General features: G+C 36.7%; 1 protein-coding gene across 1 annotated transcript in view; it reads left to right on the forward strand.

Moving 5' to 3' along the window:
- LOC148954789 (iron-sulfur cluster co-chaperone protein HscB-like) overlaps positions 1–3,392 on the forward strand; it is a 46,995-nt gene extending 43,603 nt beyond the window's left edge. Inside the window, exon 4 of the mRNA XM_089107935.1 lies at positions 3,139–3,392. Coding sequence (XP_088964061.1) covers positions 3,139–3,271 — 133 coding nt within the window. The 3' untranslated portion in view covers positions 3,272–3,392. The remainder of the gene's footprint in view (positions 1–3,138) is intronic.
- The last annotated feature ends 9,320 nt before the right edge of the window (positions 3,393–12,712 follow it).

Below are 12,712 nucleotides of genomic sequence, written 5' to 3' on the forward strand. Positions count from 1 at the left end.
CTAAGCCTTCTAAGGAACACTTATCCTCTAAATCTACCATTGAGATATTTATACACATTTTCTTAAATCTAAATTATGTCGTTAATTAAATTGTCCAAATATATTTTTCTGTCGTTTTTGTATTTTTCTCGCAAGATTTTGAAGCCCTCTCCAAGCTCTCAAAATATATGTTCATGATTTATAAATATTATATTTAAGATAGAGAAAACCTTTGATTTGAAAGCTTGTATGTAATGTTTAGCGACGAGAGAAATGAATCTCTATTTTAATTTATTCATCCTAAGTCATCATTAAGTTGCCCAGCGCTGTTATTTGTTACTGGATTTCGTGATTCTAGGGGATATCCGAGTGTTTTGTTGATTCGTGAATATTTTTGGTTGTTGGGACTACTAAGTTATAGTCGTTTTACTGAAATTTATATTACAAATCTGGCATGTTTCGTGACGTTTCAGCGCTGATTTCCAGCAGCTGTCTCACATATTGTAAGCTTAAATTTTTGGAAATGCCTCGCGTTATTGAAATGTGCCCATCGCACATTTAAAAAAATCAGCCGAAGTTTTGTTTGCCGTGATAAATAGTAAAATATAAGAACAAATAAAATATAAAACAATAGTACCATGGTACCAAACTTATGAAACAAAAGACAGGAAAATTTAAAGAATGGGGATTACCCGTAAATCAAAATTGGTTGCAAACAGAATAAAAGACTTATTACCTGATGAAAGATCCGTGGTGCCAGCCCAATGCTGATGTGCAATGATACTGCATATGACGCCAGGGTTGTTACTAGCCAAAACGTTGGGGGCAGGGGGAGCAAGAGATTTTACCGACTGGCTGGTTATTTTTACCGACTATTTTTGTAAAAAATTAGCATAATGTCCGTTTCGAATACAATATGCAAAATCACTGCACGAGCCGGTAAATGTGCTGCATTTACCAACCGAGATTCAGATTTTGGTACGTATCATGTCACTATTTTAATGCTGTTGATTTAACCAAATGGAAAATTATGGCACCATCAGTAAAATCACGGCAGGAGTCGGTAAAACTAATGCGTTTACCGACCAAGTTCGAGATGTCTGTAGATGACATGTCAGTATTTTTTTGTTTTTTATTGAACCGAATTTTTTTTTTACCGACTTCCTTTTTTTTACCGAGTAACCAAAAACATTGGGAGGAGGGCGTCCCCCCTCCACCCCCATACGTGACGGCCCTGCATAACGCTGGTATAACACTATTGTCTTAGAAATTAGTTTCTTACAGGAGTGTAAAGATAATATTCTGGTCGTTAATTCTGCTGGGGGTGTGTTCCATGTGTCGAGCAAACGCAGGATGAAGCTCTGTGATAATCGTTAATTTTGCATTGATAAATGAACCAGGGAATAAATGCGAGGCCTAGCTTGGACTGCGAGTGCAGTAAGCGGAGGAAATTTGTTTTGCCTGGCCATTTATTGTTGCTGATTTGGCATTTTCTCTGTCGCTTACATTAGAAAGATGCCTTTTTTCGGTAGGAGGAAGTACGGTATTTTATGTTCTCTTTAAAAAGGGTTCTAAAAGAGTATTATAACGTGTCGTTGAATCTCATGAATAGATTCTAATTTATTGTTGTGAGTTCGCACGAAAGACCAGGATTGCAAAACCGGACGAATAGTCTGAATAATGAGAGACCAACTGACAATAAACAGACTCAGAATCGGTTCGAAGTACGAGTGCGAAAATGCAAAAAGTGACCTTTAAGTGAGAAAACAGGATAACGGCCATAGTGAACGATAGTTAAAGTAGAAGTATGACAGATTTTTCTGTTGCATTGCATGCTATGTTTCTTCTATGTGCAAAAGAGAAGCAATGTTTGTGTCTGCTTACGTGTTTTGCACTCCGCTAACTAAAGCTCAATTTTTTCTAAAATAATTATTTTGGAGTCAAGATAGTCCCAGGATTGCTGTTGACTTGTTTTCCTTCTTCCATTGCCATACGGCGCAATACTTAAATAATCCATGTTTAGTTTATATTAAAATATATTGTGATTTAGGGAGTATGGTTATTTTGGGATTGAAAACCTTGGCCTACGTAGCCAAATGCGTCGTTGCAGCCCGAAGACTCCAAGTGTGCCTATCGGCGTCTCTTGGGTCCCTCTACGCTCAGCCCATTTTGTTCTTTTATATATTAAAAATTTCTAGAATCACGATCTCTTGTTTGAAATTCCACGTTGCCCCTATGCCCCAAAGCAATTCCACGTTGCCCCTATGCCCCAAGAGCCTTTGGTGCCCTAGGAATGACCGCTCTTGGCTTATGGTGACATATAACACTGCATGTTTTGGAGTCATGATGATCTCAGGTTTATTGGTATATTTAGTCATTAATTTATTTAACTATTGAGAGGCCCTAACCTGTGTTCATTTCTCGAAAATGGGTGCATAAGTATTATAAGATGCTAGCCTCTGCTTTTGTTTTAACCTGGCCAGAATCCTGTAGAAAGCAAATAATTTGTTGTCCATGTTTCTTCCACTATTGTTCACAAATTCTTTATGGCAACGGACAATTCAAAATAAAACATTCTGTTTAATATCTATTGCGACAAGCCTATGGCTTTCTCCTGTATTGAATAAAGTAAATATGATAGCTCTTAGCCCTAATTGGTTAGCTTTACTTTTAATTTATATTTATATTCGATTGTGAAATCCTATTTTGACAATCCTATATAATCCTATACTGTGGTTTTGCAATAGAATTCTCTACTAATGTAAATGGAACAAAATTATTCCCTGTACAAAGGCAGATTCTTAATGAAGGAACAAGTAGTTTTAAAGTTACATATTAAAGTGCTAATTCAGCAACTTTATTAATGATAAAGTATTTAAGAAAGAAACTGTTATCATCTTTTGGGAAATATATATATATATATATATATATATATATATATATATATATATATATATATATATATATATATATATATATATATATATATATATATATATATATATATATATATATATATATATATATATATATAGTATATATATATATATTTATAAACACACCCTACGCAGCCAAACAGCGCTCGTTTCCCTGCGTCTTATGTCTATTTTAGCAGACTAACAGGATTTTGATTTTAAACCTGACATTTATTTTTATCAGGGAGATTAACGATGCTTTCGACAGAAAAGATTATGCAGGAGCACGTCAAGCAGTTGGGAAATTGAAGTTTTATGCCAATGTAGCGGAAAAAGTGAAAAGCTTAGAAGGTGATCTTGGTATAACCCACGATTAAGTAAGATAATCTTTGTATAATTTACGATTAAGCCGGCTAATCTTGGTTCTGTACCTGAGTTGTAAATTAAGGTTTACGAGGTTGGTTTTGTCTTAATGTGCTATTGAATAAATATTTTTTAATAGTTTTTCTTGTGGTCTAAACTTTGTTGCTCAGTTGTCACACGGTTATTATAGGCTATAGCCTACAACTAAGCAAAGAGCCTGTTGGACTGGATCAGGGAAAAGGGATTGTGCCCCGTTTAAGTCCCCCCTAAAGAAAAAAAAAGATCTCATGCCGTGAGACAAAACAGTGTGTATGAAACTACCAAAAAATTCCACTTACTATTTCAGTCTTTTTAAACTGTACGCTCTGCTTTTAGTGTTAAAAAAAAAAAAAAAAAAAAAAAAAAAAAAAAAAAAAAAAAAAAAATGCTCCCTCTCATTATTAGAAACACTGACCTTGTAAAATGTAGAAGATCTTCTGAGAATATGCTTGCCTTTATGCTTCAGCTACCTGCTGCATTGCGGAGACGTCAAATTAATTTTAGACAAAGTCTGTCCCACAGTTCGGAATCGGTGTGGTTAACCGATGCCGTAATCGTAGCTGTTGACCAGCTTTTGTGAATGAATCTCAATAGCCTTTACAGTAATAGTAATTTAAAGATTCAGTAATTAGGACATTCACCGTTTCTTCTATCTTTTGCTGATATACCACAGCATCTTTTGGTAGATACTCTAATGACTATAATTGAAATATCTTTTATCAGACCTAATTGTCCTATAGAGGTTAGATTAATCTGGACCCTTTCCCCTTCAAAAGAAAATAAAGCAGCGCATTAGCTGTTACCTCTCCACAAGTTTAGCTGAGACTGAACAACCTCTTCCGGCTGTTGATTTGACCCAATTTTAGGTACTATCTCCACCTACAGAAGTAGGATTGCACTTGAACTCTAAAAAGCTACATTATGGATAGCATCTCCAGCTCTTTCATAATTTTTTGAAATCCGACAACCGGATCTGTTATGTGTCCGTCCCCACCTTCTCTCGCCTATTACCCAGAGATGTACACTAAATTCTGACTCCTCAGGAAGCACAAGAATGACATTAGATCTTCTTTACCTTAAAATTTTTTTTATCTTGCAAACCACTCCGATGAAGTGATAATGACTAGGAAGAGGGAACCACTCCTGCCATAACGGGTAAGGTCAGGTACAAACCCCAGAAATGCGACACTAGGGCAATGAGTCTGATCTTACTTTTTACCGCGTTTGGGATCTCACAGCCCTTTAGGGTAAATGTTCTGATGAAAGATTTAGGTACCCTCTCCTTTTTTCCGAGGTCAGATTGTGTCCAATCACTAAAAGCAGAAGTACGATCCTAAGTGTTACTTCCCACCAAGTTTGGTTGGCATTCTTCGTCACTTTCTGGCAGACGTGCTGATGACAAGATTTTGATGTTTGAATGCACCTGCCTCTCCCCCAAAGATGCCAGAATGAGCAAGGAGCCCCAAAAAGTATAGTTATGACACTTGCCCTTACTCGCCGCTGTTGTTGGGTGATATCTTGCGCCACCATCTGAAAAAAGTCCTAATGACAGAATATTAAAATCTCGCATCTTCCTCCCAACTGAGAATGAATAGATCCCTGTCTTTGAAACGGCAGAAAAGGCATATCAATTAATACTACTACTACTAACAACTCACCGCAGCACCAAGCCGCCTGAGGCCAACACAGCTACGCACGCTTTTCCTCCATCCCAATCCATTCAAAGCCTCCCTCTTTACACCCTCCTAAGAAATTCCCACTTACTTTAAATCTTTCTTTATGACATCCTCCCACCCCAGACGAGGACGACCTGCTTTCCGTTTAGCCCTAAACGGTTGGCCGAAAAGGGCAATCTTTCTTTCATTATAGCCCTAGAAAGCGGGTTTGAACCACATTTTCCGTACAGCCTACTGTTTGAAATACGATCAGTCAGCCGGGTACCTAGAACAATCTGTAGGTGATTTCTCTGGAAAGCATCTAGCAAATCTTCATCCGCTTTTCGGAGCGCCCATGCTTCACAGCCATATCTGACCACTGTCATCCCTCTAGCTTTCAATATTCTAATCTTGGTTTGCAGACTTGTCTTCCTATTTTTCAAAACTTCTTTAACTGTGAAAAAAAAACCCTGAGCTTGGCTATTCTACTTTTAACATCTTCACTGCTCCCCCGTCTTTCCTAATAATAAAATAATACAAAAGTTTTTTCAACTGAAATTAAGGAGCAACATTAAAACTTAAAACGAACAGAAATTCTTACGTATATAGGGTTCGTCCCCTCGTCAATACCTCGATCTGTACGCTAAAGTTCGAGTTTTGTTCTAATTCTTTAAGAATGACCCCTGAATCACAATAGCCATTTAATTAGAGCAAATAGCTCTCATAGAAGTACTAAAACAAACTTTAGCGTAAAATGCGAGGTATTGACGAGGAGGCGAACCCCCTCATATACGAAATAATTTCTGTTCGTTTTAAGTTTTAATGTTGCTCCTGACTTTCAGTTGAAAAACTTGATTTCTTTTTATCAAGTTTTGAAAAACTTGATTGATTTCTTTTTATTGAATTTCTGATCTTTTTTAAATAATGCTCCCTCCGACCCCCCCACCCCCCACCAGAAGAAATTTCCCTTGAAAATGTCTGTATACTTTGCAATTACCAATACTATATGTAAGCAATGAGAAAAATTCACAACTTGCAGCCCTTCCCGCGGGGACTTTGGGGGATTAAGTCATCCTCAAAGAAATAGTTATTAGATTTTTCGACTATGCTGAACAAAAATGGCTATCTCAAAATTTTGATTGGCTCACTTTGGGAAAAATGAGCAGGGGAGGGGTCCTAACTTGCACTCCAATTTTTTTGGTCAATTAAAAAGGGCATAAATTTCAATTTTCGTTTGAATAAGTCCTCTCACAATTTTCTAGGACAACTGGGTTGATACGATCACCCCCGGGGAAAACAAAAAAGATTCACGCAAACAAAAAAAAGAAAAAGAAATAAACACGCTTCCGTGATCTTTCTTATGGCAAAAAATACAAAATTCCACATTTTGCAGATAGATATGAGTTTGAAACCTCTAGAGTAGGGTTCTCCGATACGCTGGATCTGGTGATGTCATGTTCATTAAGATTCTATGACTGTTAGGGGGTGCTTCACCTTTTTTCGGAAATAAGGCAAATTTTCTCAGGCTTGTAACTTTTGATTCGTTACCACGAACTGTTTGATACTACCAAAGTAAGTGAAGCTGCCCACCTGATCAATCTTTTCGTTATCCAACGTCACCTTTTCATCTTCACTTATTCCTAGCCTTAGTGACTTAGTCATCTTAACATTAATTTTCAAACCTATTCTAGCACCCTGAACTCGCAAAATCTCTAAAAGTTCATTCATTTTGCTCACACTTTCATCTAGGATGATTAAATCATCAGCATAATCTAAGTCCAGAAGAGTTTTTCCTCCCCATTTGATTCCATGGTCTCCCATTGCCTTTCCTGTGCTCCTTAAGACAAACTCCATCAAATGATTCATATAAAGGAGGATAGAACACAACCCCCTTAACTCGTGATTTAATGCAAAACCAGCTGCTAACCTCATTTCCTAAAAATTTTTACTGGCGGTTTTTCCACGGGGAAATTTTCCATGGGGAGGGAAGTTTCCAGGGTGCGAACTTGTCAGGGGAAATTATACACTAGGGGAATTTGCCAGAATTCTTATAACAAATTCTTTCTGTGTCTTGCTTTCTCTTTCCCGTCTCAATTTTACGCGCGTAGTGGTTAAGAGTAATTGTCCGGGGTAAGTGTTCAACGTGATTTAATTGTCTAGGGGATATTTTAGTGGGGAGGGGGTTTCTCCGTGGAGGTGGGGCCAGATATCCTGGCATTATTTAAAAAACGATCAGAAATTAAATAAAAAAAACAAGTTTTTTCAGCTGAAAGTAAAGAGCAAAATTAAAACTTCAAACGAGCAGAAATTATTATGTATATGAAGGGGGTTGCCCCCTCCTCAATACCTTGCTCTTTACGCAAAAGTATTTTTATTACTTTTAAAAAAGCTTTTTATTCTAATTTAACGGCCCTTGTGTTTCAGCAGTTATTCTTAAAGAATTGGAACAAAATTCAAACTTAAGCGTAAAGAGCGAAGATGTTGAAGAGTGGGAAACACAAGGCCTATCCGGAATAGCTTCTTTTCGGTTTAAATTTTCATGTTGCTCATTACTTTCATTTGAAAAAACTTGTTTTTTTTTATTTAATGCCATACAAGGATAAGACCTTTGCGAAAAGCTCTTCTATGAACAGAATCGATTGCTTGCTCATAATCTATAAAACTGAGGACCAAAGGTGTTTGACAACTCAGGCAGTTCTCAATTACCTAAGAGTGAAAATTTGGTCGACACATCCTCCACCTTTTCTAAAACCGCACTGTTCTTCTCTTAAAACTTTGTGTACGGCATCTCTCAGCTAAAAAGTATCATATTACTAAGTAATTTGCTACCTACTGAGACCAGACTAATGCCACGATAATTACCAGACTCATTCTTATCACCTTTCTTATAAAGTGGTTTAATTAAGGTTTTCCTAAAATCTTTAGGTACTCCCCCTTTTTCAAAAATCATATTCATAATCTTCAGTAACTTATCTTTAACCTCAGAGCCATCATATTTAAGAAACTCGTTTAGCACACTATCAGCACCTGGACCCTTATTATTTTTTAATCCTTTTAGTACTATCGCTATTTCTTCCTTTCAAAACAAATCTTCCTTCACATCGAAGCTATCACAAACTTTTCCGTTTTCCTCGATATTTTTTCCTGCAACTCTATCTCGGTTTAACACGTTTTCAAAATGTTCTGCCCATCTCCCTCTTCTGCCCATCACTTCATTTTCGCATACCAATTGCTATTTCTGATCATTTTATTATGTTAAAATCCAACAGATACTTCTGGTTTTGCTCTTACTACATACATTTAGGGACCCATCCCCCAGCCCCCAACCTAAGTTGTTTTTGGTACAAATTCTCGAAAGGCAGAACTAGCATTATCCTTCTTAATTCTCACCAAATTTGATTGCCCAATTTGGTAAATACCTTGACCACACAAATCTGTAGACACTTCCTCTACAAAAGTCGAATAAGTACCAACGTTCAAAAACCACAATTAGGACACTTAAGCTTGTTTTCGACTAAGTCCAGTTGAGATCTTAAATCCTGTTTTTCTACGCGTCCCAATTAAGAGACTTCATTTCCTCCCTTCCCTAGAAAGGTTGGGAAGGATCTGGATCCAGGGCTGCCACCCGATGATAAAAAAAAAACCAACTAGACTTTAGTGTTTTTGTGGTTAATTTTGTTATTTTTTTCAATAATCTAGTGATTTATATGCTAATTTATAAAAAATCACTTTAGGCAATATTAAAAATCACTAGAAACAGTGATAAATCACTAAGGGGGGCAACCCTGTCTGGATCCCCAAAACGCATAAATAATAAATTAGCTTTTGTTTCCTGTAAAGCTTTGTTAATATGGGAGGAGTTCTAATTGTAAGAATTTAGTGGTTTTCCTTTCCCCTGACTTGGGTCAGGTTGGGTAAACAAAAAGTTATCCAGCTAGAGTCCTTATTTTTACTTTCCACCAACATCTGCTGAATATGATCAATGTGTCATCTATTAGATCTTGCGAAGTCACGAATTTAGGAACCCATGTTTCCCAACAGAAATGACAACTGTTAAGGACATCCAAAAGACTAGGAAACATACTAGGACACTGATAACTGATTTTTTCTTGAGACTCTCATGACAAGAATTTAGGGACCCTCCTGTGAAGTCAGATAAAATATGGACCTCTTAAAAGTATATTTAGGACATTTACTCTTATTTTTCGCTAAATTTACCTGAAATTCGACATTCTTTTATGCTAGCTTCCGTGATAGAAAAACCTACCACTCTCCCATCTCTTTATCTTTCATAAAAAGCAAGTCTGCTTCTGAACAGAAAAAAAAACATAACTGGGGCACTAGCTCTTACTTCGCACCAATTTTTGTCAGGATCCAACCATCCCCTTTGACATTATGTTCTGACGACCAGATTGTAGGAGCTGCTCACATCCCAGTGGAGGTCAAACTGTATCCGGACAGCCTAAAGGTCAACTTGGACACATGATTTTTCTTTCTATCAAGTTTGGTAGGATAAAACAACCTTTTGCGGTAGATCTGCAAATTTCAAGACTTGTTTCTTTCCCCCTTTCTCCCATCTATGAATCGAATGACAGTTAGAGTTTTCTCAGTTTTTCTGGGAATAAGACATATTTGGACATGAAATTCCAGAAAGACTGATCATTATCAAACAAAAATAAATAAAAGATTTAATTTGGTATTTCAATGTTAACTTTTCCAGAATTATCTCCTAGAAATCTGGAAAAGATGTAGAATTGTGTATTTATAATTTCGAAAAAATATTGTTATGCTCTACACGAGTCCAATGCCAAATGATCATTAGGAAGTTTTGGATTTAAGACTGTTTGTCTTGCTGTTTGTCTATATCTTATTTAAATGGCTAAAAAAACTTAAATTTGTAATTCTCTTCTGAGAATTTTGTAATTATCAGGGAAACTTTTCTTCTTCGTTCACGATACTCATTACGGAAATTTTGTGATTTTTTTTTTAATATTCATAAAAATTATCCATCTCCTCCCATCTAGTAATTTGCAGCAAACCACTAATTACGAAAAAAAGAAATTTCAATTCAATTTAGTTCAGTAACTTTGTTCCAGCCGACCAAAAAAATAACCCCAAAACCAAAAAAAGAAGAGAACAACAAACAAAGACAAATAACTAGGATTGCAAAAACTAGACTAGCCGGAATCGTGAGACTTGCCGAGCTTCTGCTATAATGGCGATGAAAACCATAAAAAAGGGGCACATAATGCCTTAACAAGCTCATCATCTGATACCAATAGACGCTCACGCAATGGAAAGCCCGTGGATACGGATAGCTAGTTAAGTGTTGGCAAAGGAATATCAATACATAGCTCTGTCGCACTAATATAACGAGGCAGTTTATGTTGAAGACAATGGAGTATCATTGTGCGCTACTTTATGTTCACTTAAACTATAAATAGTGTCACAACAAACCAGAAACAACCCGAAAGTATTTGTGGAGTCAGCACGAAAGAAAGTTCTTGACCTTAGTTGAGCAATTATGAAAATGATAGAACCGTTCGTTTTTTTTCTGAGGTACACTGGCCTCAGAGTAGAGCGAATATAAGCCTTGTAAATTAAAATAATCGTTAAAGAGGGACCCTAGATAACGAAACTTCTTCTGAAGTGGCAGGTTATTTCTGCATAATTTTATGCCAGGATATTTCAAGGCTGACACTGCAGGAACTCCATGATCTTCAACCGTCACTTCTTGCAGTGTCAAATTTTAGAAACTTGTACTGATGGATTTTAACGGAAAGTCTTATAGATCAAAAATCACTTTCCGGTCGGTTCAGTTTATCTTGTAATTCTGCTTTCGATCCGATGAGAATAAGAGCGTCGTCAGCTAGGCTATGTAAGAAACGTCGGTTCCGTGAAGTAGAAGAAATGATGAGATGCGGTTCAGATTTTTGGAGATTGCATGTTTGAAAATGACAGGACTAAGAACACTGCCTTGCCTCTTTTTTCTTTAATTGGTTCTGAAACTATGCCTCTCCATTTGGCAGACACCGTCAAATATTCGTACCAAAATCTTACAGTTTTCACAATACTCGCACTTACACAACTGTGCTATAGAAAGTCCATAACTAGCATGGGATTGACGCTATCAAACGCTTTTAATTTGTCTGCGGTGCAGATATTAAGAGGTGACTTGTTTCTTTCCAAGTCTGTTTGCACAGTTGCCAGAAGTCTATGAGTATCTGGGCAACTAACATCTTTTCGGAATCCAAGCTGGCTATCTCCAAAAAGTCCAGTAAAAAAAAGAAAAAAAAGAGAAAAAAAGTCCAGTATCTAGCTCTGGAAAAATAGCATATTCAAATACTTTGCTAGGGATGCAGGATGCACCGAAAGGTCTGTAGGATTTACAATTATCTAGGTCTTTCCCTTTCTTTTCAATAGATGTTCTGATCCCTTCTCGGAAACTGTTGGGCAACATGCCCCCGGAATTGCACGTCTGGAGAAGAAGCTGAAGATGGGAATAGAAACACTCAGGTAAGCTTTTAAGGTGCATTGTTAAGGCTTTTCTTACGGCAATTTTTACCTGTTACAGTGATATGCCAACAACTAAATGTGCCCCTGAAAACATATACAAAACAAGCGTAAAAAACGAACAAAGTAACCAGTAGTATTTAAGCAAAATGAAAGTGGCAATCTCTGTTGAAATATGTTCCTTATTGGCGATTGCTACTTGTTCGTACAAAAGATTTTAGCTGAAGAAGTAGCAGATGTTTAAGCTGTTTAATGTTTTGCCGCTAATACTGTCGGTCAGAAATAATCCAAACAATCAGAATCACGGATAAGGTTCTTCTGTGTTGGAACCAGGACAACCACCATTAAAGTTTCACGAATCATTCCATTACTAAAATTGTAGAAAAAAAACTAGCAAGACACGGGGTTACAATTAATTAATTTTCCGCGCAATTGTGCCGCGCAATTTCTCAACTGGTTTGAAGATATAAAGTTATTTTCAAATCAGAATTGTTGCTCACCAATATAATTATCTACTGATAGTAACAAAATCTATTGGAAATGGGTAATTTACTGCAATAGGTAATTCTAATACAAGTAAATACCTTGAAATTGAGCAACGATGCAAAATTTTTATGTGCTTCAGGAAATTTCATTTGAATTTCGCTTTGTTTGTCTTACAGTAAACGTTTATTGATTAATTGTGACTACAAACGGCGCTGCAGGGTTACTTTGAAGATTGATGCCCCTCGAGGAAATTATAGCCCAGTAAACGACACAGTACAGCTGTGGGCTATGATTAACGCATGCTTCTTTTGGGTTTTGTTTGTTTTGACGAGCTTTTTTGGGGTTGAAAAATCTCTTCTTAGTTAAGTTATCTCCTTTGGACTGCTTCCCCTTTATAGTATGTTATTTTTCGGCATGCATGTATAATGAGTCGGATGTAATATGCTTGAGAGTGCTTGAGGGTTAACTACCTTCCGGGACGTTGTGACGTTGGTAGATTCCAAGTTCAAATGTTGAGAAATACTTCTAGGAACAGTTCAATAGGAAATTGGTGAGTCTAAAATTTGGTCTTGCAGAGGATGGATGGAATAACTTTGGGAAAATAGTTCGTAAAGTAGCAGATGGCGGCTTAGGTAGGAAAGACTGAAATAGAGCTAGGAATATTACTGAAAATGCTTTTAGCTTAGTGGAAAAGAGGAAAAGAAAGAGGAGTCTATTCAAGAAGTATTTAAGTGACATATCGTACAAGACTAGGAGAAATAT

Source organism: Artemia sp. Qi Xiang Cuo, chromosome 2, assembly GCF_049724085.1.
Source record: "Artemia sp. Qi Xiang Cuo chromosome 2, ASM4972408v1, whole genome shotgun sequence".
NCBI lineage: Eukaryota > Metazoa > Arthropoda > Branchiopoda > Anostraca > Artemiidae > Artemia > Artemia sp. Qi Xiang Cuo.